Raw genomic sequence first — 27,541 nt, 5'->3', positions numbered from 1 at the left:
CCAGACACAGAACAAAATATTAGTTAAACCTGAATGTATTCTGCACTGTTAAACCGAACACTCCATTTTAATACAATAATTAAGTTAATGTAACTCAAACTTTGAATAAAGTTATAGTCACTCATTTCCATTAATTAAACTAACAACTCGATTCCTTTAAATGCATTTAAAGTTTTGGGGCATTTAAGTGTTGGTGATGTATTTCCAGTGCATTCCATTCACTCATTTTAATTGAGTTTATGTAACGGAGGCCAGCAGGTGTCGCTGTGCAGATGTAGTTAGTAAACCTCACTTCCAACATCTCAAAAGAATTCTCTGGTCACAAGGCCAGAGCCCTGGGTTAGAGAGTCTGACTTCCATGTGGGAGACTGTAAGTTCGCATCCCGAGGGGAGCGAATGGGCGGAGTCATAACAACACAACGTAGAGTCAACAAGTAAACCAAAGAATGCATCAAAAAATCTAATCCAAAATGTAATGTAATTTTTTAAGGCAGAAATTTATCTGTCACTTTTTTATTGAAAAACATAAACTAGATTTACATAAGTTTAATTAACTATAAATTGTTAAGTTACTAAAACTTTAACAATTCCATTTTTGAAAATGATTTTATTTAAGTTGGCAAACTCAAATGGTTTAAGCAATCGGTTTCCTCATGTGGTTTGAGTTCGACTAACTCATTGAGTTTTACAGTGTGTGCATGTGTGGTGATATTTTATGACAAAAATAAAGTGTGATGTTGCACATAATGAACTTAGAAGTTGTACATATAATAAAGTGTGAACCAAACTTCTAGTTTGATGTTTGTAATAAACAAGGTATTATTTTTGATTGCAGCTGTGATGAAGAAGTGTCTGTGCTAACGTGGAGCTGACTGATCAGCGTCTCTAAACAAAGTGCCACAAAAACAGAAGCACTGGCTACAACTTTCTAATGGCAGAATTCATGAGACACATGAATACTGTTCAGGGCTGAGCCGACTGCAGTGCAAAAGGACAATGACAGAGTTATGAGTTTACAGTGAAAACCTGAAAAACAAGACTGAACTGACTGCCAACTCTGACTGTGATGGTCGGGAGTGGCCGGTTGAGACGGGTCAAAGGTATGACAACTGCATAGCATGTCAGGGTGTAACAGAGGACAGTGCTGATAGGTGAACCCCGCCTAGTTACTGTGAAATGAAAGGCACGCACACTATGCAGCAACAACTTAAACATGTCACTAGACAAAAAGGCGGGTATTCAGCAGAGTATAACATCCGAATCAGCCGACTCAGTCAAGTAATAAATGTGGGCTTGGCCTTGTGGTGAACTTTGCACCATTACGTACTTTCTTTTGTAACTGTTTGTAACTCTGTAATCTGTTAGAAAGGCCTACGCAGTGGGCCACCCTTCTGTGTCTTACCTGCTTGAGGTTTCTTTCTCAAGCAGCTTTCTTCCTTACCACTGTCACCAAGGTGCTTGTGCAGGTGGTTGGTGAGTGTAGACCTTAGCCACGTGATGCACCTTGAGGTAGCTTTGTTGCTTTGCTACAGTGCATCCAGAAAGTATTCACAGCACTTCACTTTTTCCACATTTTGCTATGTTACAGCCTTATTCCAAAATGGATGAAATTCATTTTTCCCTCAAAATTCTACACACAATACCCCATAATGACAATGTGGAAAAAAAAGGTTTGTTTATTTGTTTTACATTTTTGCAAATTTATTAATAATATTAATAAAAAACAACTAAGAAATCACATGTTCATAAGTACTCAAAATCTTTGCCATGAAGCTCAGAATTGAGCTCAGCTGCCTCCTGTTTTCACTGATCATCCTTGAGATGATTCTACAATTTAATTGGAGTCCACCTGGGGTAAATTCAGTTGATTGGATGTGATTTGGAAAGACACACACCTGTCTACATATAAAGTCCCACAGTTGACAGTGCATGGCAGAGCACAAACCAAGCATGAAGTCAAAGAAATTGTCTGTAGACCTTCAAGATAGGATTGTGTCGAGGCACAAACCTGGGGAAGGGCACAGAAAAATTTCTGCTGCTTTGAACGTCCCAATGAGCGCGGTGGCCTCCATCAACTGTAACGGGAAGAAGTTCAGATCCACCAGGACTCTTCCTAGAGCTGGCCACGTCTACACTGAGCGATCAGGGGAGAAGGGCCTTAATCCGGGAGGTGACGAAGAACCTGATGGTCACTCTGTCAGATCTCCAGCATTCCTCTGTCGAGAGAGAAGAACCTTCCAGAAGGACAACCATCTGTGCAGCAATCCACCAATCAGACCTACATGGTAGAGTGACCAGATGGAAGCCACTCCTTACTAAAAGGCACATGGCAGCCCACCTGGAGTTTGGCAAAAGGAACTTGAAGGACTCTGAGACTATGAGAAACAAAATTCTCTGGTCTGATGAGACAAAGATTGAACTCTTTGGAGTGAATGCCAGGCGTCACGTTTGGAGGAAACCAGGCACCATCCCTACAGTGAAGCATGGTGGTGGCAGTATCATGCTGTGGGAATGTTTTTCAGCGGCAGGAACTGGGAGACTAGTCAGGATTGAGGGAAAGATGAATGCAGTAATGTACAGAGACATCCTGGATGAAAACCTGCTCCAGAGTGCTCTTGACCTCAGACTGAGGCAACGGTTCATCTTTCAGCAGGACAATGGCCCTAAGAACACACCCAAGATATCAAAGGAGTGGCTTCAGGACAACTCTGTGAATGTCCTTGAATGTCCCAGCCAGAGCCCAGGCCTGAATCCGATTGAACATCTCTGGCAAGATCTGAAAATAGCTGTGCATCGACGCTCCCCATCCAGCCTGATGGAGCTTGAGAGGTGCTGCAAGAAATGGACAAACTGCCCAAAGACAGGTGCACCAAGCTTGTGTCATCATATTCAAGAAGACTTGAGGCTGAAATTGCTGCCAAAGATGAATCAACAAAGTATTGAGCAAAGGGTGTTAATACTTATGTACATGTGATTTCTTAGTTTTTTATGTTGTCACTATGGGGTGGACTTGAATCCGACTGAACATCTCCGGAGAAATCTGAAAATGTCTGTGCACCAACCTGATGGAGCTTGAGAGGTGCTGCAAAGAGGAATGGGCAAAACTGCCCAAAGACAGGTGCACCAAGCTTGTGGCATCATATTCAAGAAGACTGTAATTGCTGCAAAAGGTGCATTAACAAAGTATTGAGCAAAGGGTGTGAATAGTTACGTACATGTGATTTCTTAGTTTTTTATTTTTAAGAAATTTGCAAAAATTAAAAAATAGTTTTTTCATGTTGTCATTATGGGGTGTTGTGAGTAGAATTTTGAGGGGGGAAAAATGTATTTACTGTATTTTGGAATAAGGCTGTAACATAAAATGTGGAAAAAGTGAAGCGCTGGGAATAATTTCCGGATGCACCGTATAAATAACGTGACTTGATGATGCAATCAACTGATTCATCTGCATGTCACTCCAACACAGCGACTCCTATGATGTTGTTAACTAATGTAAAGTACAAGTTACACACACATATACACGCCCAGACTTATTTAGTAGTGACATCTATGAGAACAAACTAAATCCTGGAGAATTATTGACACTAGGTGGCGTCAATGCTGTAATAACAAAAGAAACTAGACTACTGCAAATTCCATTAAATTACCAACCTTTGTAACAATTTCCACACAGAATTTCTAAGTAAATGTGACTGGGTGTATTCTCTTGCTTTTGTCAGTAAATTCATTCATTCTTTATACCCACTGGTTCCAATTAAGGTTCACCAGGGAGGGCTGCAGCATATCCCAGCAGTCAATGGGCAAGAGGTGGCTTACACCCTGGACACAGCACCAGTCCATCACAGGTCCATATATAGACAGACAAACACATCCTCACCTATGGTCAATTTAAACTTTCCAGTTCATCTAACGTACATGACTTTGGAAGGAAGCTGGAGCACACAGAGGGGAAACATGCAAAGCCCACACAGAAAGGACCAGGTGGGAAGCGATCCCAGGGCCTTCTTGCTGTGAGGGAACAGTAAATTCTACATCAAAGCTGTTTCACATGTAACAAAAATAAGTTTTTGAACATGCTACTGTCATCTTGCAACACATTTTAAAATCACTGTGCAGTGATGCTTCCCATCTACTCACCCCAGGAGCTTCCTTTCTTCACTTGCACCAAGAAATTTGGGCAGGCAAGTGGGAACCAAAACGTCAATCTCTTAATCAATGGGTAACGGACTCAACCAACTGAAAAGCCCACCAGGATTTGATATACTATATATATATATATACACAGTAGTGTTCAGAATAATAGTAGTACTATGTGACTAAAAAGATTAATCCAGGTTTTGAGTATATTTCTTATTGTTACATTGGAAACAAGGTACCAGTAGATTCAGTAGATTCGCACAAATCCAACAAGACCAAGCATTCATGATATGCACACTCTTAAGGCTATGAAATTGGGCTATTAGTAAAAAAAGTAGAAAAGGGGGTGTTCACAGTAATAGTAGCATTTGCTGTTGACGCTACAAACTCAAAACGTTTATGTTCAAACTGCTTTTTTAGCAATCCTGTGACTCACTAAACTAGTATTTAGTTGTATAACCACAGTTTTTCATGATTTCTTCACATCTGCAAGGCATTAATTTTGTTGGTTTGGAACCAAGATTTTGCTTGTTTACTAGTGTGCTTGGGGTCACTGTCTTGTTGAAACACCCATTTCAAGGGCATGTCCTCTTCAGCATAAGGCAACATGACCTCTTCAAGTATTTTGACATATCCAAACTGATCCATGATACCTGGTATGCGATATATAGGCCCAACACCATAGTAGGAGAAACATGCCCATATCATGATGCTTGCACCACCATGCTTCACTGTCTTCACTGTGAACTGTGGCTTGAATTCAGAGTTTGGGGGTCGTCTCACAAACTGTCTGTGGCCCTTGGACCCAAAAAGACCAATTTTACTCTCATCAGTCCACAAAATATTCCTCCATTTCTCTTAAGGCCAGTTGATGTCTTCTTTGGCAAATTGTAACCTCTTCTGCACGTCTTTTATTTAACAGAGGGACTGTGCGGGGGATTCTTGCAAATAAATTAGCTTCTTACAGGCGTCTTCTAACTGTCACAGCACTTACAGGTAACTCCAGACTGTCTTTGATCATCCTGGAGCTGATCAATGGGTGAGCCTTTGCCATTCTGGTTAGTCTTCTATCCATTTTGATGGTTGTTTTCCGTTTTCTTCCACGTCTCTGGTTTTTTTGTCCATTTTAAAGCATTGGAGATCATTGTAGATGAACAGCCTATAATTTTTTGCACCTGCGTATAAGTTTTCCCCTCTCCAATCAACTTTTTAATCAAACTACGCTGTTCTTCTGAACAACGTCTTGAACGTCCCATTTTCCTCAGGCTTTCAAAGAGAAAAGCATGTTCAACAGGTGCTGGCTTCATCCTTACATAGGGGACACCTGATTCAGACCTGTTTGTTCCACAAAACTGACAAACTCACTGACTGAATGCATATCATGAATGCTTGGTCTTGTTGGATTTTTGAGAATCTACTTATACTACTGGTACCTTGTTTCCCATGTAACAATAAGAAATATACTCAAACCTGGATTAATCTTTTTAGTCACATAGCACTACTATTATTCTGAACACTACTGTATATATATATATATATATATACCTAAAGTGAATGTAAGTGATTGAAGAACCAGGAATCCACAAACTGAAGGGTTTCAAGAGGTTCAAACCCTGTTTGTGTACATGAATGTCTTTCATGAATAAAAAGCAGGTGGTAAATGTGATGCCTCACATTCACAGATTCTGTTCTAAAAAGAGGAAACCGTTAGGTAAAAGCTTTCCTTCATTATATTTGGAACAATTTTGAAGCAGATTTTACTTATAACACGTGAGTAACATTTAGAATATACAAAGTTAAAGCTACTTTACTGTTAGAAAGGAACTGTTACAAAGCTTCTTCTTCTTTTTTTTTTAAGAACATTTCAGTGCATACTTTTTTTCAGTGTAGAAGTGAATGTATGACAGCGGTGTAAATATGATTAGTGGCAGCAGAAACGAGGAAGGATGATGAAGAAAGAGACGATGTAGCAGCAATAAACCACCCAGGTTCTGCTTCCTCAGGCTCCAGATCAATGTTTGAATAAAACAGAAGAGGTGCTTTGTGAGGCCCAAAAAATAAATGAAGGAGCTGTGGAAATGAATATTTAGAGTCACTCCTCCTATTGACAAATTCTATCACAACTAATGACACAAAACGCCTTCATACCAAGGGTGAGAATGACTACGATGGGCACTCGGAGAATACAACACCTACTGTTTATCTTTGACACCAATTCATGCAAATTATTTCTTTGTCATTCAGTGTGATGATAATTCTTTGTGGCTGCGACATTTCAGCAATTCTGTGCTCATCTGAACCGCTTCCTCCTTGACTAACACATAACCCTTCCACCATGTTTAATCTGCACTTGCTCTAAACTGTTTTAAGATAAACAGCTATGACCTTGAGTTTGATCTTTCAAGGTCAAAGGTCATATGACTAAGATAAAGTTGATATATGACTTCATATTACTGTTTAATATTACCATACGCAGGTATATCTGTAACAACAGAGGCTGCATTTCATCAGGATGCTGAAGAAGGCAGGACTTAAATGCCACACTCCACACGCACCCAAATCTACAGAGGACTCGTTGAAAGCATCCTCACCGGTGGTATTACAGTGTGGTACAGCAATATCACCCTGACTGAGAGGAAATCACTGCAGCGGGTCATCAAAACAGCAGAGAGCGTGACTGGCTCCAGTCTCCTTTCTATGGACAGGATATATACTCAAATTAGATTAGATTAGATAGAACTTTATTAATCCCTTGCGAAGACTCCCTCAGGGAAATTGAGGTTCCAGCAGCATTGTATAGCAGCACACAGGGTAAGAAGCACACAGAGGATCAAAACTGAACGTAAAAAATGTGAGAGAGGAGTGAGGATGAAACAGGGACAAACATCACCCAGCTCATGCTCTGTTTCAGTGGGTGGATTCAGGGTACAACTTGAGACGCACCAGCCCAGTGAGCATCACTGCTCACAGGGCTCGTCTACACAACAGCTTCTTTCCAGCCGCTGTCAGACTAGTAGCACAGGACATCAATATGGGAAGGAAGTATGTCATTCCAACCCAAAACTAATGTGTGCAATAAAATCTCACACATCAAATATAATATGTGCAATATCTCATACACTAAATGTGCAGTACTTAACGACATGTGCAATAATGATGGGTGAAATTGCATTAGGTACCCTCGCAAGGTACTAGCTGCTCTTTTATTTAAATTTTTCTCAGAGAAACGCACAAGAATTCCTTGATTGTACTTAAATGCACTTGTGTAAATGGCAAATAAACTTTATTCTATTCTATTCTCCATAAGTAACCACTTGTTTGACAGAAAGTCATTCTAGCTGTACTCAAAAATCCTCCAAAGTGACATTTTTTTTTTATACATGTCTAATATCAGAGTTTGTCTTTAAACTTTGGAACTGTATCAGCTTTAATGAAGCCGAAAAGATGCATCAGTTTTGGTTGTTGAAGTGGCCCTGCTGGAGGACAGAACCCAGCCAATTACCCTCGAGTAACTTCAGTTTGAGACCACTCGCATTCTCTCCTACCGTTTATCTCATCTGGTGACCATTAGTGGGAAACAGTGGAGACAGCAGCGGGTTAAATTAATTATCTGCCTCTGGATGCAGTTGCATCTTTACAATTCAGTGCCTGATCTCCTTCTCCTCAAAACCATCTCTGAGAGCCGTGCAGAACGCACAAACTCTTTTACAACGTCTGTTTGCATGATTTTTGCAACACCCTTTTACTGGTTGCAGTTAATAATGAAACTCAAATAGCTTTCGGTTTCCTGTCAGGTGCCATAGCTGATGCTACAAACGATAATCTGTGGAGGCTTCCTGGGTTGCTATGAGCAGAGACTGTAGAGCAACCCCTACCTTCTCATTGGGCCATTACGATCCTTACAGCCAATAAAACACCATGAAGGCTTGTGTTAATATCTCTCTCTCGCTTTCTCACACGTGCATTTACACCACCTCTTCAAAAGTGAACACTGATATTAGAATCACTGCAGAGATAGAGTAAAATAAAACATTTCCACATAAGCTGCATGTCTACTTGCCTTCGGATTCAGATGTGTCACATGGGTATTTATGCACATTTCTGTGTATCACCTGTACCACTGTTTTCTGGTCAGTCTTTGCTTTTGTCTGCGGCTGTATGTGTTGGTTTAACTGATGGTGTGCAATACACACTCACTCTCATCCTCTGCTGCAGCGTTCCTGAGAATCCTGCACACGTATATATGTCAGCCCTTACAGACTGTGAAGCATCATCATCATCATCATCATCATCATCATCATATGCATATTGCAGATGCGACTATTCTATATTTAGAGCTCGACCGATATATCGGTCGGCCGATATAAGCCCTTTTTAAAGTACTCACTTTTGGCCGAAATTTTGCCGATAGAACGCCGATAATTTCTCATAAACAGAACAGTTACTGAAATAATGTTTGTGTTGGCAATGTAAAATGTCCTTGCAATGTTTGTCCAGTAGATGGAGCTCTGACTCCATTCATCTGAGAGCTGCTTACACCCCTGCTTAAATGTCTTCATTACCGGCCCCCGTAGTTCGCAGTCACACTGCACTGATCAGCTGACAAAAGCATACAAATAAGTTTATAAGGATGTCGTTTGTAATAACTTTGCGATTACATTCACCCCACATTTCTCCCGTTTCAGTTCAACTCAGTTTGATTAACTCAGTTTATGTAGTAATGTGTTGGGAAAGTGTAGGTACACGGACCCACAACAGGGGGCGCAAATGAACGGACAATGGAGGAGGTCAAATAACAACACTTTACTGTTGTGAATGGGCACAACAAATACAACAGATTACAACAATAGACAAAAGCCAAATCACAAAAGGTGTCGTGTGGGCAGGCTCGAAGATAGGAGACATCTGTCCAAAGCAGAACCGGAACCACACGATTTCCTCCGCCACCAGACCCCGGGAATACTGGAGCCGCCAAGTCCCGAACTCCCAGGTGGCCACTGCCTCCGCGTGTCGGACCTGGTACTGCTGGCGAGGAACAAAAAACAATTAAATGTGGGCGCGTTTGCACCCAGCAATCCGCACGGCAGGAAAACTACCTCCACCTCTCGTTGGAAAAGGAGTCTCACAAAAGATCACTGTCAAACAGTCAGCTGAGTACGTTACCTTCCAGGTAGAACGATATCTCGGCAAAGAGGTGGAGACGTCGTCCTGCTGATGTACCCCTGCCGATCAGATGATTGGTAACAGCTGTTGCAGGTGATGCGTGACAGCTGTCACCCTGGCTGCTCCTGTGAGGCGGTTGCGCCCTCTGGTGCCTGGAGCCCGCACTCCAGACAGGGCGCCCTCTGGTGGTGGGCCAGCAGTACCTCCTCTTCTGGCGGCCCACACAACAGTAATGTGTCAAATGTGCTTCATTGCGTTGGTCACGCTTTTTATTAAGCCATGTTGTGTAGACCTTATTTCTAGCATGAAAAACTTTCGTTTACTGCTAAGAGGTTGAAACATTCAGCTGATTTATCGGCTAATCAGCCGATTTATTGATTATCTGCATTTTTTTTCACCCAAATATTGTTATCGGCATCGGCCTCAAAAAATCCATATCGGTCGGGCTCTATCTATATTCCTAAGAAATAAGCAATATTGGAAATTGTGAATGCGTTATGCATTGGCAATCTAATACATGAAGTGAAAGCTACAGAAACTTTTATGTAGTGATACTATATGAAGAAACAAACATTATATTATTTGGGCGACATGTGAGACTGCTCCTGCTAACTCTTAAAAAAACTATTTTTTATTTTCATTATTATGAAATAATAAAAATAATAATGTAAAAATGCTTGTACTCTAGTTTTCTTTTGAACAATGTACAGTAGCCCAGCATGCTTTACGTTTAAAGTCAGTCAATGCAAACACTTTTATGAGAAATGTCTTTTTTCCAGTTAACTGGAAGTGTTTCTGAATTCGATTAGAATTTTAAATTAAGAAAGAAAGGAAGAAAGAAAGACACAGCAAACAGTGGACTTGTCCTTTATAACTGACTTCATTGCACTGAGTGACATATTTTCACAGAATGTCCTAAAAAAATGAAATAATAAAATTAAATTAAAATCGACATATACAGTGTAAAATTATTTTTGGCAAGACACAGATATGTTGATTGGCATATATCTAAAAACAACAAAAAAAATATTCATTATAATTTTTCAGAACCCAAATTTAAATTAACAACAGCATCAAACCTCTATGCAATACAAAACTCTGAAGTCCTCGTATTTGAGTAGCTGGAGAAGAAAAAAAAATTAATTTTGGTGGCATTAACCAATCTTTTATTCTGAAGTATAAACTGGAATCCTTTGTTACGTTTCCTATTTGCATAGTCTACAAATAATTTTGGATTATTATGCAAGTGGGCATTATTTCTTCCATGCAGTAGTTGATTTGTCATGTTATCATGATACTCATTTAAGAAAACAAAACAATAACAACAACAAAAATATATAATTTAATACAGATTCCATGATACGATTTTATGTATCACGGCACCCCTGTTGTGGGCTGGGGTGTTTGGCTGGTTTGGTTTTTGTTTTCTGTTTCTCCCTCCAGGTGGTATGCATTCAGGACTGAGTGGCTGAGCATCAGGACCTCACCCTGAACACCTGAGGCTTGTTATCACATGCAGGTCATCAGGACTCACAGCTGTGGTGTATTTTGTCTTAATCAGAGATTGCTGCATTTAAACCTTGAATGCACAGTGTGTGATTGCCAGAGACTCGACCTTGTGAGCAGACGTGTGAGATCGACGTCAGGAGAACAATCTCACCATCACGGACGCAGAGACCGCTCCAGGTTTGACGCCACAGTCTGTGAAGGAGGATTGGGTGAGGTCTCACGCTCTTCAGCACACTTCCTGAGGTAACTTGGTTTTGGTGACTTTTATGAAGTAATGACAGTGGATTTGGTGTCCCTCACACCTTGTGTTAGTGAGCTGTCACGTTATGCTAATTGTCTAATCAGCTTCTGCTGCAGTGGAGATTTGAACTGAGTTGTTCCGTGCCTGCAGGGTAAGAAGCTGATGTATAGATTTAAGCCAGGAAGTGTTTGCTGATTGCGTGCACCTTTGAGTTGTGTCTCTCTGGGTGGAGTTGGACTCACCTCATGTTTTCTTTCTTCACAGACTTGGTTTGTCGCGGCCACCTGGGGGGTGTCGGCGGGGTCCCTGGGTCCGAACTGCTGTGGCTCCGGACCGTTTGCGCTGCTGAGAGCGCGCCGTGTTTTCACCTCACCAGACCGCGGACTGTTTAGTTGTTTAGCATCACTCACTGTTATGTTTATTAAATTCTGTTATCCTTTGAACCGTGCTCTGCTTATTTTATGCTGGCTCCTTTCAAACGCTGGGTCGGTTCTCCGCCCGTGTCCGACACATAACAACCCCTACTAAATACTACTCCTTTGCGCCCTACTTTGCACTCAAATTATGTGCTGTGTAAAGAGCAAAGTGAATTTGGACAATGCACCAAATGTGACTGTGTTATGCACTTTGACTATGTGACATGGATTGTCAACATAGGGCTCCTTACCCTACGGTCACATTATCCACGAGGGACAAAGGCAAAGTGACAACCTTCCATTGATTTTAAATCAGAGGGGACATTTTACAGCAACCAGAGACAACGGATGGTATGCCACCAGCTTGGCGGGGCCAAAATAGATGAGAAGTCAATTTTATGCAAATACTAAGCAAAGCAACGCAGCAACTGCCAATCCAAGTGAAAAGGCCGTGTAATGGTTGTTTGCTCAAACAAAATAATCTAAGATGGCAGAATATGCCCCAAAACAGTTGTACGTATTAATGTAATATGTTTGCCGTTTTCCCCTCATATTTTGTGAAAGTTAGAAATAAAAACTTCTAAATCTAAAAATTCTGTTTTTTGCAACCAGATAACTTCTCAGAAATGATTTACAAGACAACTTTCGAAGCTATGAGCGTGTCCATCCCAGGTACACCCATCAAGCAACAAACGGTGACTGCTTGTCACCTTTTTGCCCCTAGGCAGTGAGACGTTCCCCACAGGTTTCAGAGAAAACAGACTGGTGGTAACACATATGCATTTGATTGTGGCCATCAGGGGGCACTGTGGAAACAGTGACGCAGCTGCGTAACAAAAGCTGTATGTGTTTTGAGTTTTTTGTAAACCACGTGGTACTTGCTGATGAAGTCTTGCTTCATCAATAGCTAAAATCACTTTCTCCTCCAATGTGATCCTGCTTGCGCCACAATTCGGTTGCAGTAATGATGAAGGAGCTCTCAGCTAATCAGCGACCAGCGTTCAGACTCTGGATTCAGTGACTCCTTTTATGCCTTGATAAACATGGAAGGATCCAGACTCTCTTTTTGGAGGCTGGAATTTGAACAAAGCAGCTGGATGATCCAGAATAAGCCAACAGTTTCTGTCTGCAGTTCGAAAGACAAGACATACCCTGGCACACTACAAGACACGCCTACTTAGATACCAATGACAGCAGAGGAAAACACACAAACCAGAATGTGCATACTGGATATAGAAAGACTAAAAGTTGACTGCATTTGTTTAAAACTTTAAAAAAAGGCTTACGGTTAGGTTAGGGAGCATACGTTAACTGTTTAAACTGGGAGTTGGTGTAGACAGCACTAGCTACAAACCTACACCCCTACATGTTCTACCAATAGGATATATATATATATATATATATATATATATATATATATATACATACACACACATCCCCTGCAGGTTTTCTATAGAGACTCGGAACAGCCGATATGAAGCCCATTTACCCTACTGAGATATCCCATAATCCCTTGTGCACCAGAGAGGCGCTGCAATCAAAACAACTTGGATAAACCACATGACGACAATTGCAAATGAACATTATGCTACCAAAATGTACGTTTATGCCTTTCATAACATTTATAAGAGACCCCTGAGCACTTGTTAAAACAAATGTTCCAGATATTCCTTGTCTGCTACCTTCAACCTGCATGGAACTTCATAAATGCAAACCGAATTTCAGACATTTTATATATATTACTCTGGAACAAACAGCACAAACAATATTGCAAAGAGGACAATAAGCAGGGCGTTAAAGAGCAAACTTTACTTTCCTCAGAATGACATGAACAAGAAGCGATCGTGTCTCGCAGCAAGTGCCACTGCAAATAACGATGAAATCACTTGAGCTTCTCGCATGTTTACATAATACAAATGCAACAACATCTAAAAACCCAAAGAATATATTCACAAGAATTTTAGGCATAATATACAAAGAGTTTTACCTTGCAATGTTTATACTGTTGCCCGTGTCCAACGCTTAAATTGCAGTGTTACCTGACCGTCTCAATGTAGTTCTCAAAGTTGTTGACATCTTGTTGTGCAGCTACCTCTCTGAGATTTTATGAGATTTTGCGAGATTTGAAATCTCAATATTTTCTCTGAAGAGAGAGCTAAGTAGGGGGGGCAAAGCTCTCAATTTACCGATCGATCTATGTTCCGACCCTTACCTATGGTCATGAGATTTGGCTCATGACCGAAAGAACGAGATCGCGAGTACAAGCAGCTGAGATGAGTTTCCTCAACAGGGTGGCTGGGCGCTCCCTTAGAGATAGGGTGAGGGGCTGGGTCACTCGAGAGGAGCTCGGAGTCGAGCCAGTGCTCCTCCACGTCGAAAGGAGCCAGGTGAGGTGGCTCGGGCATCTTTTCTGGATGCCCCCTGGACGCCTTGCTGGAGAGGTGTTCCGGGCACGTCCCATCGGGAGGAGGCCCCGGGGAAGACCCAGGACATGCTGGAGGGACTGCGTCTCTTGGCTGGCTTGGGAACGCCTCGGGGTTCCCCCGGAGGAGCTGGGGGAGGTGTGTCTGGATCGGGAGGTCTGGGCGGCTTTGCTTGAGCTGCTGCCCCCGCGACCCGACTCCAGATAAAGCGGAAGAAAATGGATAGATGGATGGATGAAATCTCAATAGGGTGAATATCTTGGTGTCACCATGGTGACAGCAGCGACACGATGAACACATTAATGCATAAAGGGGTGGAGTGTGGTTGGTTCCATGTGTGACGAAAGAAGCCTGAATACATTCTCTGTTCAAGTCCAAACCACCTAAGCTAACAAGCTAACCTAAGTTCGGATGTTTAGCAAATCATATTTTTGGGGACTGTGCAGCAGCTCTTCTAACCATTTCCTTTGTTGAAGATATTAAAAGTTATTAGCTGCTGATTTTTTCAGTAATTGTGCATTAACAGGGCTTAATGGATCAGGCTACCGACAACTGCTAAAATTGCTAACTCCATTAGCATACAAGATTAAGTAAGACGAGTGTTTCACTCAGTGTGAATATTGCAGCAGGGACATCTCAGAAGATCTGTTAGGTAGGAAGTTTCACTACAAAATAAGACGTATTATTCCAGGTGTTTATAATAAAATACTCGAAATAACAGACACAGTCTCCACAATAGCTAGCAGCCGCATTGAGCGGCCAATGAGCGAAAGATGCTGCAAGACGCAGAGAAAATCAGCTGACCTTATGTCACTCAAAGGGACCACAACCCTAATTTTACAGAATTTTATGGTTTATAACATCTAGATTTTTTTTTCAGGCTGGAAACATGTATATTTTATTTATTGTGCTATCCTCTGTGCAACCCAGTCTCACAGCAGCTCGTGATGCCAGTATGAAAAGTCAATTCATCTATACGTTTGTGATATTATGAAAAGCGCCCCATTTTTGTGACAGGGGCACGGAGCACAAAATGCAGGGTGACAGGGGGAGTCTGGGGGGGGGGGGGGTATGGTTAGGGGAAGGGAGACACTTATATTTAGAGTTAGGAGAAGGGGGATGATTCTAAATAGCAAAATTTAAAAAACGCATCACAAAAAGAGCCCCATTTTCATGATGGGGCACAAAAAAGCGTGACATGGTGATTTTATGTACTTTTATTGCCTAATCTAATCTAATCTAATCAAATTGAAGTTTACCACTCAGGGCCTCTCTGAAAGGTGGGGGGGGGGGGGGGGGGGGGGGCAAACAGCAGCTCCTTTCAATTTAAAGTGACAGGCTCCTAAACTAGTCATACTTGAGGAACTGATTTTTTTTTTTTTTACCCCATTCTGATCCATTCCTGTAAAAATGAACTTGTGGATTTTGATGCAACCTGATGTCACGGCAAACAGCCAATGGATGAAATTGGGAGCAGATGTATTAACAGTGAAATCTCCAGTACAACATTTGATCTAACTTGTCCAGACGTAACACTGTAGTGTTATGCTGCGTAAACACACTGGCTTTAAGTGATGAATCTTTTTAAATAAACTATCCATCCCAGTAATTGTATAGTGGGAAGTGCACATAAATCAATGACAGGCGCGTGAGCAGCGACGCAGGCGGGCAGGGAGGAGGAGAGGAGAGAAGGGGAGAAGGAAGGAAGGAAGGAAGGAAGGAAGGAAGGGAAGGAAGGAAAGGAGGGATGATGGAACTAAGATGGCAGCCAAACTGAGGGTGCTGCCTCTCTGGGATCAAGAAATATTCACGGAACACATGAAAACGAAAGTCGACAGGACGCTCGCTGGAAAAACAAGTGATACGGCGTCGGTTATTCCCGAGGGGAATTAGCTATGGCTTGAGAAGCGGGAAGGTGGTGAGGCTGTTGTCCGGATCGGAACCGACGTTGTTGTTGTTGCACCACCACAGCGGCTTCAATTTGCGCTGATCCTGGATGCTAAGTGTGTCGTTTCTGCTCTTACGAACGGACACATGATGTGACGCGTGGAGGATTTGTGTGTCACGGCTGGCTGTTACCTACCTTTTGTGTGATTTATGCATTGTTCCCCAAAACGATGATGTGTGCTGCTGCGGCAGCGGCCGCCGGCGGAGGGATTCTGCCCTCCTCATCGCCGCTGATGGGGCTGGGATTCAGGGTCATTTCTGGAGCCGGAGCCGGAGCCGATCTGTCCTCCATCGGATCGGGTATGATGGGTTCGTGTCCGACAGCCGGAGCCCAGTCGGACTGTCGGACTCGGTACCAGATTTTACTCTCAGGGCGAGCTCTGGCGGAGAGATATAGAAGGATTTATACCACAGCTATCAACGACAAAGAGCAAGGAATAAACCAAGGAAGGTGAGCGGCTTATGTATATTAAAAAACATAGTTATTGTACAAACTGGCGTCTCATTCACACCGTTATGCTAACGAAGCTAACCGGAAAGCTAACGTCAACTAGCTACTGTTTAATTTACTTTCATTTGCGTTTATGCGCTTGCCGGGTGTTTTTTATATTAATATTAATGAATGTTTAACTGTGAATGACATGACATGACTTTTATTATTTGGGAACACCCAACGTTGTATATCGTGCTGTGTGACTTCCCTAGCTTATTTGAGCCTCTTATGCTAACATTCGTTCGTCCATGCGCGAATGTTTTTGCACACGGGACACTCCGGCGGCGGGTGCGACCAGCGTCCGACTGTGAGCGCTCATAGGGGCGTTAGAACATTAACCCCGCCCACCCGGGCCGCGCCAACGTGACAAAGTGTACATTGGTGCGTATCCAACGTGAGCTAGCCGTGGCTAACACTAGTGCACTAAGTGCAAACAAAGGCGTAGCAACTCCAAATAATAACGAGTCGGCATCTGTCGTTCGTTACCTAGTTATTACCTAGGTATGTTAATGACTTTACGGCCAAAGGCGTTGCTCTTTCCACAGCAGATTTGCACTTTTAACCATAATGACAGTGTTGGATGTCATAAACTCACTTGTTACGTCATCGGGTCGATTGAGTAGCCTGTTGATTACAGCATCTTCTCATTAATTCTCTACAGCAGAACACCTGCTAAAGATTCTGCAATGCTAGATCTTCTTTTGGCTGCTTACATTAGGAATCATCAGTCTCCATCTCCCACTGTCCTCGACATCGTCTTCTGTCATACCAACAACCTGCATGTACTCCTTCATGACATTTGTCAGCCTCCTCTATGACCCTCCTCTTCTACACCACCCTGGTAGTTCCATCCTCAGCATCCTTCTCTCGATATACCCCACATCCCTCCTGCGTACATTTCCAAACCATCTCAATCTGACCTCTCTGTCTCCAAACCGTCCTACCCATGCTGTCCGTCATTCCTAATCCTGTCCATCCTCACTTGAACCAAGGAAAATTGCAGCATCTTAAACTATGTCTCCATTATTTGTCTTTTTGTTAGAGCCATTGTCTCTTGACTATACCTGGTCTCACTCCTGCCTCTTTACTCCACCTTGCCTGTGTGCTCTTCTTCACCTCTCTACCTCCCAGTCCATTACTTTGAACAGTTGACCCCAAGTATTCAAACTTGCCAAACATCAGTATTCCACTAGGCTTCTTCTCATTCACACAGCAACTCCGCCTTGCTCCTACTGGCTTTCATTCCGCTTCTCTGTAGAGCAGTCGTGTCCAAAATATTCCAGAAGGGGCCAAGAGGGTGCAGGTTTTCTTTGCAGCCACTGACTCCAGCAGGTGATTTCACTGATGAACTCATCCTGTCTGTTCAAAGTGATGTCAATCAGTGAAATCACCTGGTGGAGTCAGTGGTTACAAAGAAAACCTGCACCCTCTTAGCCCTTTCTGGAATACTTTGGACACCACTAGAGCACAGGTGTCAGACTGATTCCAAAAAGGGCCAAGAGGGTGCCAGTTTTCTTTGCAGCCACTGGCTTCACCAGGTGTTGGTCTTGGCCCATTCTGGAATCAAATTGACAGCTATGTTCTAATGGGTCCTAAATGAATCTGTCTGGAGGTCCACTGTACAAATGTAAATCCTGATGTTGTGTAAGTAACAAAATTTAATGTATATTTTATAGGCGGCAAACATTCTAAATTTATAATATTGTAAAATAATAAATGCACTTTCATTTGCTTAATAGTCATTTATTTTGTAGCAAATTTGTCAGTTGCTGTGGTGGGCTAAAATAATGGGAGTGTGGACTACAGGCCCTACATTGGGCAGTCCCAGTTGAGGGTGAGAGAAGGAACAAGTTTGCTTCGTTTACAAATCCCTTCTTGTAGGGTTGTGTGAGTTTGTGATAGTGTTATTTGAGTTTTAACCAATCATGAAAATAACATTTCATTTACTTACTAAATTTCTGTGCAGAAACAGTTTCTCTCTCCCTCTCTCTGTCACAGACCCCATTCACTGTGTTCATCACTTACCCATCTTCCTTGCTTTCTTTTTCTTTTGCAGAAAAAAATATGCAAAATCCTTTCTGCTGGCTTCAGTAATGATATCAGCTGTTATTTGAGTTGTAAAAATGTAATACAAACAATCAGAAAATGATTTATTTATGTATTTGTTGATTGTTATTTTCTGTTCAGAAAAGGCTTGAGTCTTTCTCGGACAGTCACACCTGATTATGATCCATCCTCAATCCACTAATCATCTAGCAGGTGGCAGCCATGCCTGACAGATTACATACCTAAAGCAAAAATTGCTTTTTTGATGGATCATCAAAATTCAGCAGATGATGAAAGCGTCTGTCCACATGATACAAGGGGAGATTGAGAAGTTTTGATCCTGATCCAGAAACAGTAGGGCATGGTTCTCCATGTTTTGTGTCATGAGAAACCAACATTTTCTTGAGAATATGAAGTTTTGACCGACTGGGTGCAATGTTGAGAAATGTTGGTTTGTCAGAATGCAAAAGATGGAGAACCACACCCTACTTTTTCTGGGTCAGGCTCATAATTTCTCAGTTGCCCCTCGTATGTTCTTTTAATTTGGTGACTTACAAGATCCTCTTTCTGCTGGGATAGCCCCCCCATGATGCTTAACTAGAGTAAGTGGGTATAGAAAATGGATGGATGGATGGATGGATGGACTAACAAGAGCATAGCTTTTATTGTTTTTGACTGAGTAATTGTGTTGACAAATTGGAGGAGATGGATTCATTCATTCATTCATTTATTCCTTCATTCATCTGTTTACTTACTATGTATTAGAAGGTAAAAGCCAAGGATTTTCCAAAGCATAGGAAAAACCTCAAAAGTGATACTGGGACTTATTTTGGGGGAAACAGTTTTCACTGTTCAACTGTTGTATACCAGTGATTGACTTCAACTCATGACTCATTAGTTTGACTAATTCCATTGTTTAGTTAAGAGGAATGAAAGATGAAGATCAACTTTATTTATCCAGAAAGAAATGATTTTTCCAGAGTGCAGAAACAGTAAACAATGTTAAACAAAGTTAAATACACAATTACAGAAAGTGTCAGTATTAAATAGAAATCAGTCAATACATTTTTTACATTAAGTACAATAAATTTATGCAAAATGACTGGAAGATATATTGCACAAGATGTTTGACAATATAACACATAACTCTGAATAACTCTGTTCGTTATGTATTCATCTTGCAGAAGGGGGAGGAATTGTACAGTCTGATTGCCGCAGGTAGGAAAGACCTCGTGGTGTTTTGTGGTGCACCTTGGTGGTCTCAGTTTACCACTGAAGGTGCTCTAAAAGGATGTTGACGTGGCATGCAGGGAGTGAGGAATGTTGTCCAGGATGCTGAGCAGTTTCCTCAGCATCCTCCTCTCTGACACCTCCACCACAGACTCCAGCTCAACCCCCAGGACAGAGCCAGCTCTCCTGTTGAGCTTTTTGAATCTTTTCGTGTCAGTTGCCTTCAGCCTGAACACAAAGAGAGAGGGGGAAAAATTCTAACAGAATAAGAATAATATAGTTTATATAAGAACAAATAATACCATTCCCCTCTGATTCTGAAGAGGCTACTACCTTGATTTATTCAGATGGAAAATTACATGTAAAGTACAAGGTGGACAGATTTTTGACAGAGAAGACAAGAATAACAGGCAAGGCTCAAGCATTCATGTCAGTCAAATCCAAAAATAAAATTAATTTAGTCTTGCTCTTGGGTTTTCTGCCACTTTTGTAGGTCCGTTTTGTGCACTTGGTGTCTGCAAACTGTCAGATTGTAGTTTGGATTTTACATTTTACTTTTCTTCAACATGTGCAAAGCTGAAATTAACAGTGTGGAGCATGTTCTTCATAAGGTATGAAGAAATGCATGTCATTTTCCTGTACATTAAGGCAACCTCTTGAAATTGTGCATTAGACTCTGCCACCTGAATCCAGTTGAACTTGAAGGGTTTTTCTGCTGCTGCCAAAAACCTCTTGTATTTTAAACATTCTGTTTCTTCCAGCAGTTTCATTGACATCACCCCTTTCTGTATTTATATGTCACAGCACATCAGCAGGAAAATTCACTTGTTGATTTTCTTTCGGGGGATATGTGTGATTTGGGGTGTTTAATTAATGTCAGTGGTTTTGAGAAACCTTGAAGTGGCAGAAAATACCATTTCCATCAGCGTACTGTGCACTCAGAAACACCTCCCTCAGACACAGGCCAACACAAGTTCATCATTGTCTGTAGAACTCTGTATTTGTCAGTGAAAATTAAACAGTGACCTTTAAATGCCACTATAAACCCCAGTAGTACAATAGTGATGCACTGCAATGGAGAAATAAAATTGAAATGGATGCTAGAATACTGTTCTATAGTTGCTCACCAGGATGCTTTATATGGTGAACTTGGGGTGGGTGGTACACCGTGTCATAATCATAATTTATTGTTATAGTGCGCTTCGATACTGACTCCACCATACCATCAACACCATGATGAATCAGGACAAGAACACCTGCCAGGCCAGAAAATACAATTAATGAACCCACCAAAAAATAATGCAACAAAATAAGGAAAAATAACGGCAAATACCTACTCAGTAATCATTTAGGAGCAGTGCTGAAGTTGTGGTGTTGTATTCTTTTGAGCTCCACACGTAAGTCAAAAATCCTGTTAAATACTTTTCTTATAGATGAAACTGGCTATAAAGTAATTTTTACATCAAGACATAAGTTTACACATCACAGTGATGGAAATATTGTTAAAAACCTTTGATTCGTGAAGTTTTTCATCCAAATTTAAACTTTTGAAAGCGCAGATTTGAACATGAAAATAGTCCAGATTAAAACTTGCACAAATATGATAATTATTAAAGGTCTCAATATAATGCAAAACCAGTAATACTGCGATATAATACTGACGCCATCCAAGAACCAAAAAAAACAAAAACAAACAAACAACAGTAATATTAATTGTAGGCCATATTTCCCATGTGTATATTGAATGTTACACATTCAGTGGCTTTGGAATTTGAAATATTGTGAACTCTGGAGGTGTGTAATTTTATCAGAGATCTGCAAGAGACATTTTCCAGTTTGTAAGTTGTAATCTGTTTGGTTCTTTGTGTGGGGAATCTGTATGATTGCTCCTTCCCAGATGAGTTGAGACAGGTTAGAGTTGGAAATTGTCATGTGCCGATTTTCATGCAAAAGAAGAAGAAAAAAAATCTTAGTGCATTGTGGGAAAATTACAGTGCATTTATGGAAATGTAAAGCCACTGGATACCCGCAAGGGTGTGTGACTGAGCATAGATGTGGCAAAGCAAGTGTCATGAAATCGTAATAGTCATTGAATTTTTATGGATTCTTCCTCATCTTAGCATCACCCATCTTTGTTGTTTTCCCTCACATTGTGTGGAAGTCTGCTGACAACTAACCATGTGACAGACACGGGTAATGTGAAGAGAGGGAAATTGTTAAAACTGAGAATCTTTAACCATTCCACAAAGGAAGAAAAAAATTACTTAACCTGTAAATGAAAAGTAATCTGGTTTTAAACATGTTTAGAAATTATTTGATACTGATGATATTCTGTAGTAGTTTATACTGATTTAGTTCATTTTAAATGTGGTTGAAAGATCCCCTTCATGTCTTTTGGGGAGTTGAACAACAAAAGCACAAAACCGATAAACTGCAATATTTTACATGTGCTGATCTGCAGGCCATGTGTTGTGAAAAACCATTAGGTCTGCAGCACTGACTGAGTTATTATTTTTTCATGTTCAGATATTTGTTTTTAATGTGATTATGCTAAATACAGTGTAAACATTTCAGGCAGAGTCATCAGGATGGGGAAGCAATACATTCTCTAGCAGATTTTTGAACATTTCAAGTCATATTATTCCATCTCTTTCAATTTTTATATAATTCTTCTTTGTCTATACCTGAGGTGGGAGACCTGACACAAAGGAGTGCAATTTGAACAGTACCGTGACACTGAAACCCTGTGAGGGCAGCAGAGAAGATTATTAGGGCCAAGCTGCCAACCATTGGTGAACTGGAAGAACAGTGCTGCTTGTCCAGGGCAGGAAGGATAATCAGAGACACTTCACTTCCCTTTAACAAACTGTTTTTCCTCCTGCTGTCAGGTAGATGGTACCATAGCCTGTGGTGCAAAACATGCAGATTCAGATAGAGAGAACTAGGGGTGGGTGATATATATATGGTATATTTGGTTCACGGTATAAATTTGGCTGACGGTACAGATTTAGACTCCACCGACCAATCGTGGTAATGCTTGTTGATGACATCATCATATATTCCTCAGTGACTCTGAACAACTGGAAAAGGCTGCATTCAGTGCTTTGGCCACAGGTTCCATCTCCACCTCGGTAGATTAAATGTAAATAAATGGACTACATTTATATAGCGCTTTTCCATCTGCAGCAGATGCTCAAAGCACTTTACAATAATGCCTCACATTCACCCCGATGTCAGGGTGCTGCCATACAAGGCGCTCACTACACACCGGGAGCAACTAGGGGATTAAGGACCTTGCCCAAGGGCCCTTAGTGATTTCCGGACAGGCTGGGATTTGAACCAAGGATCCTCTGGTCTCAAGCCCAACGCTTAACCACTAGACCATCACCTCCGCTCCATCACCTCCCCTTAAGATTAAAACTTTTCCTTGTAAGAGTGTAAAATTATAAGTTATTTTATCCCTCTGGAATCGCCTGACTGAATACGGCCATGTAAACGTCACATGACCGAATTAAGCAATTGTCCCATTAAATTCACCAGACTCAGTCTGTTTCATTGCATTTTAAAAGTGCACACTTCAAGCTATACAAGTTTTTAAATTATGTTAATAGGCCTACTATAACCTGAATTATGATTTGTAATTTCCACAATGTTTTTTGAGAATTTTATGGTCATATTTGGTGCGCGTATTTGTAGAAAGCCGCAGTAAACGGTCTCACATTTTCTTATTCAACTGCGCTGACAGCTCTGTCTCGGGGCTGGAGAGCAGAGGGAAAAAAAACATTGGTGGAACCCCATGACATAAGCCAATCAGGATCATCAACTCACGTGGTGGCATCTCTGAGGTCTTTCGGGACAAAACACCACCAAAAGCAGACAAACTAACATGGACTCCTGCTGGACAGAAGCAGGAATGGCGAAATGAGATTATTCCAATGCACAAAAATACATGTCTAACAAGTCAGAGAATCAGGCGCTCAAAATTAATTATATCTGTTTGTCTTTTGTTGTTTTTTAGATATTTATTTTTATTTATTTATTTGTTTTTTAATTTAAATTAATTTAGCTTTGCAAAGGGACTATATGACCCATTCAGAAACACTTCCATTCTAACTTTTACACTTACAATTAATATCGTGATATATACCGTTACCGTGAAGGGATTCAATTTTGTGATATGAATTTTAAGTCATATCACCCAGCCCTAGAGAGAACTGTGCAATACAGAATGTAGGATATCGTCACCTTCCTAAAATAATGGCCTAAGTCATATTTTCCAAAATAACTTCATCGTTGTGGCATCTTCATATGTGCAATATCCTGTGTCCTTTATTTATCTGTTGTTTGTTGTGTGTTTATACAGAGACAGTTATCTATTTTTTTTTCCATCTATCTACCACCATCACACACCTTTGACTTTTATTCTGTGCCTTTTTTCTGTGTTATTATTTATTCATGCAGTGCATTGATATTTCGTTCTGTGACAGCATCTGGGATGTTTTTCACCGAATGGCAATAAAAATGAGTCTAAGTCCAAGTGATCTGTACTGAACCCTGAGGGGGTGGTGGTGGTGGTGTACCGTTGCACCCTTAGTATCTTTTGTATTTTGAGTAATGAATGTGAAGATGCATGTTTGTTGGACAGTGTGATATAGGAGCATTTGTTGGCATTGACGATAATCCGTCCTGCAGATAATCATGTCTGATTTGTGAGTCCTGTGAAAAGATCAACACATGTCTTAACAGGTTGTGCTATCTCACCTTCGATTGTAACTGTAATCTCAGCATGAACATTGCGTTTCCAAGACTGATTAACTGATGACGGTGTTCTTTGTGCTTTCAGGGGCAAGAAGGCTTTAAGTAAGAAGAAACTGAAGAGACGGCAGAAGGTCAAATCAAAAGTCAAATCCAGAACAAAGGTCAGTTGAACCGGTTCACCTCCCACTGTGCTCTTTATAATAGGACTAGTTTAGATCCAGCTGCAGGAAATAAAACTGTTCATTTGTGTGGCTCAAGTTGCTTTGCTCAATAACTGTTATCAAACCGTTTCAGTTTTTAAACTGTGATGTAATTTGCTTTGTTTATTGGGTAATCAGGTGATTTGAAGTAACAGGAAAGCTGGTGGTAACGTAACTTCTTAGATGGTCCTAGTTAAGCCTGACAGTGTCACCGACTCTAATTATTCCTGTAAAATGTGTTAATATCTGCACGCTGTGCTTTGCATGTTTTTTTTTTTTGTTTTTTTTTATATATTAAGATGGTATTGACCGCTGCACTTTGCATGCTGAGGTTTTCTCCCCATCAGAGATATGTATGCTTCGATGTATCTATATACGCAAGTTTGACTGTGCTAAATGAACCTAACAGATTGATGATCAGCTTAATGATGATTAGATTCTCCCCTCTGCAAGATTGAAGATGGCTGCCAGGTACGTGGTTTTAATTGGCGGGGCTGGTCAGGTGCCAGGCAGCCCGTCTGCACATAAGGCTGGAGAGGCGCTGGAGAGAGACAGAGAGGATGTCAGACACTTGTAGGGAGTGGCTGTGGCCTGTGCATGATAGCCTGTTGCCAGGTGACCTAATGCTTTCCACATCTCCATGGCAACAGTTGTTGGCAGTCACCTCTACACCCAGAATGACAACTTAGCTGCTATTAGAGGACGTAATCGTATTTGTGTCTGCTATAAGCTATGCAAGGGCAGTGCAGGTTAGCTAGTTGCTCCTCAGTATGCATATATGTCAATAAACAGGGTGGTTTTTTTTGTTGTTTTGGTGGTTGAGGGTATGGTAATCATCCTGTCTGTGTGTCTGTGATTCATGTAAGCGCAACTCCTCATAAACCAGTTTATGAATTTCAATGAAACTTTACACAATGGCAGCCGAAAATGTGAAGATGTGCATGAAGGAAAACGATGATGGTCCAATGTTGTTGTTTGGAGATAATTGGAATTCTGGTTGGGCAGTTGGACAGTTTCATTGTTTATCTCTGATTGTTGACCGACATTATGATGCGGAGCCACCATCGTGATGCCGCTTCCCCAAGTCAGGTCTTGCGAACGTGCGCTGGAGTTGCGATTTGCTGCATCCACAACCCCACAGATTGTGTCCTGGATGGCCACTACTCAGGCAACCCGTCCATCCCTGCAGCTATAAAATAACAGTTTGTCTGCCACAGCCAGGTGCAACATAAGTAGTGTCCACTTGGCCTTCTCCGGCCACTGGGTCCTCAGCACTCAGGCACCTACGTGCTGGATCACACACTGAAAAAATGTTGAAGTTGACGCTCCCTCAAAATGCAACTGATACTTAGGGTTGGGTATCGAGAACAGAGTATCGTTAAGAAATGATTTGATCTACCGATATCAATAGTCTTTTTTGCTTAACGATTCCCTTATCGGTCCTTCAGAGCAGCCGTTGTTTTTGAGGGTGTTTTTCGGGAAAATGATCATTCCTCTGCGTTGATTACAGACCCTGCAGCGGGTCTGTAATCTACAGTTTCTGCAGCGCGACTCCAGTTTGAAGCGTGAAGCAATGCTTCGATCCGCTGGCTCGTTGGTTCTTTGATTCACTACTCTTCAGAAGCGGAAAGTCCTCTTCTTAACTCCTCTCAAAGCCATTAAAATATGTTCATCGTGAGTCACTTTTGTGTGGATTAAAGTCACTAACTGGGACTCTTGTCTTGTTGCAGTCAAGAAACAAGAATCGTCCTCCGTTCAGTTAGCACAGCTCCAAACGCTGCACCAACCGAGTCCAGTTGGAATTAATAACTTCAAAACAAATTGCCGCTTTAAATAAAATGACACCTCTTTCCAAATGCTGTAATACAGACAATAAACTACAGTCGACTAAAACATTTTTTTCCTACAAAAATTAGAAGTCCTGCGTTCTTCATTAATTACATTCTGATGTGCAGCACAGCCGGCTTGCAAGAGCTCAGCTCAGATGTATGGAAAGACATTCATGCCAATAATGTCTGAAAGGAAATGCTTTTGACAAAAAACTACAGATTTTGTTTATTTCTATTTATAACCAGAGTTTAAGGATCCAGTGACCAATTTCACATTTATTTACTTTAAGACTCAATGAAATGTTGTTGACATAGAAAACCTGTAAAGCCTACTTTTAGTACACAGAAAATTTGCAAGAGGTATTGATAAGGGAATCGGCTTGATAAGCGGAATCGGTAATGGTATTGATATAGATCAAATCTTATCAATACCCATCCCTAGTGATACTCCTCACCTTAGTCTTTCTTAGTAACTGCTTTTTTGACACAAAGTCATTCTGGTGGTACCCAAGGATCCTCCGAGGAGTCCTAGTACCAACAACATCCAGTCGTCACCTTAGGTCACTGGTTAACATTCAGATCTCACAACCATACAATAAGAACAAGACCGCACCAAGACCCTAAAGATTTTGGAACTTCCTTCTCCTGAAAAGATGTCACCAGTCTATCCTTCAGCTCCTAAAAGAGGTCATGTATCTGGCACTGCCGGTTGAACGTGGTTGGCATTCCTTTGACTTTTTTCAGTTTTTCCAGTAATTCATCAGCGTATCCCTAACTATTCAGAGACCCGGTACCATAAACATTTAGCTCTTACATCACTGATTAGAGCCTCCCTGTTTTTACCAGGGCTATTGAAAATAAATATTTACCATCTAAACCTTCCTCAAACAGCTGTCATTCATTTACAAAAAAAAGAAAAGAAAAACTACAGTTTAATTAAAATTTTTGTTCTGTTTCAGTTTTTTCTACAGTTCTATTGCAAAACAGATACAGCTTTACATACATTGGACAGTTTTGGTCATTTGACATTATCAGTGCCATGTTGACCAATACAGGAAGCTCTGCTCTGAGTCACGTTGCACTTTACCTCTTGTTATATCTTCTTCTGGTGTCGCAGAGTTCAGTGTCGGTCATAAGCTGATTAGTTAA

General features: G+C 41.2%; 1 protein-coding gene across 2 annotated transcripts in view; it reads left to right on the top strand.

Moving 5' to 3' along the window:
* The first annotated feature begins 15,597 nt into the window (after positions 1-15,597).
* mycbp2 (MYC binding protein 2) overlaps positions 15,598-27,541 on the top strand; it is a 172,343-nt gene continuing 160,399 nt past the window's right edge. For both annotated transcript variants that reach the window (XM_034187206.1, XM_034187207.1), the window contains exons 1-2: positions 15,598-16,287; positions 24,449-24,524. In XM_034187206.1, the coding sequence (XP_034043097.1) occupies positions 16,007-16,287; positions 24,449-24,524 (357 nt within the window). In that variant the 5' untranslated portion in view covers positions 15,598-16,006. The remainder of the gene's footprint in view (positions 16,288-24,448; positions 24,525-27,541) is intronic.

The sequence above is a fragment of the Thalassophryne amazonica genome, chromosome 14, assembly GCF_902500255.1.
Source record: "Thalassophryne amazonica chromosome 14, fThaAma1.1, whole genome shotgun sequence".
NCBI lineage: Eukaryota > Metazoa > Chordata > Actinopteri > Batrachoidiformes > Batrachoididae > Thalassophryne > Thalassophryne amazonica.
The sequence above is the reverse complement of the archived record's forward strand: the minus strand, read 5'-3'. Positions and strand labels throughout refer to the sequence as shown.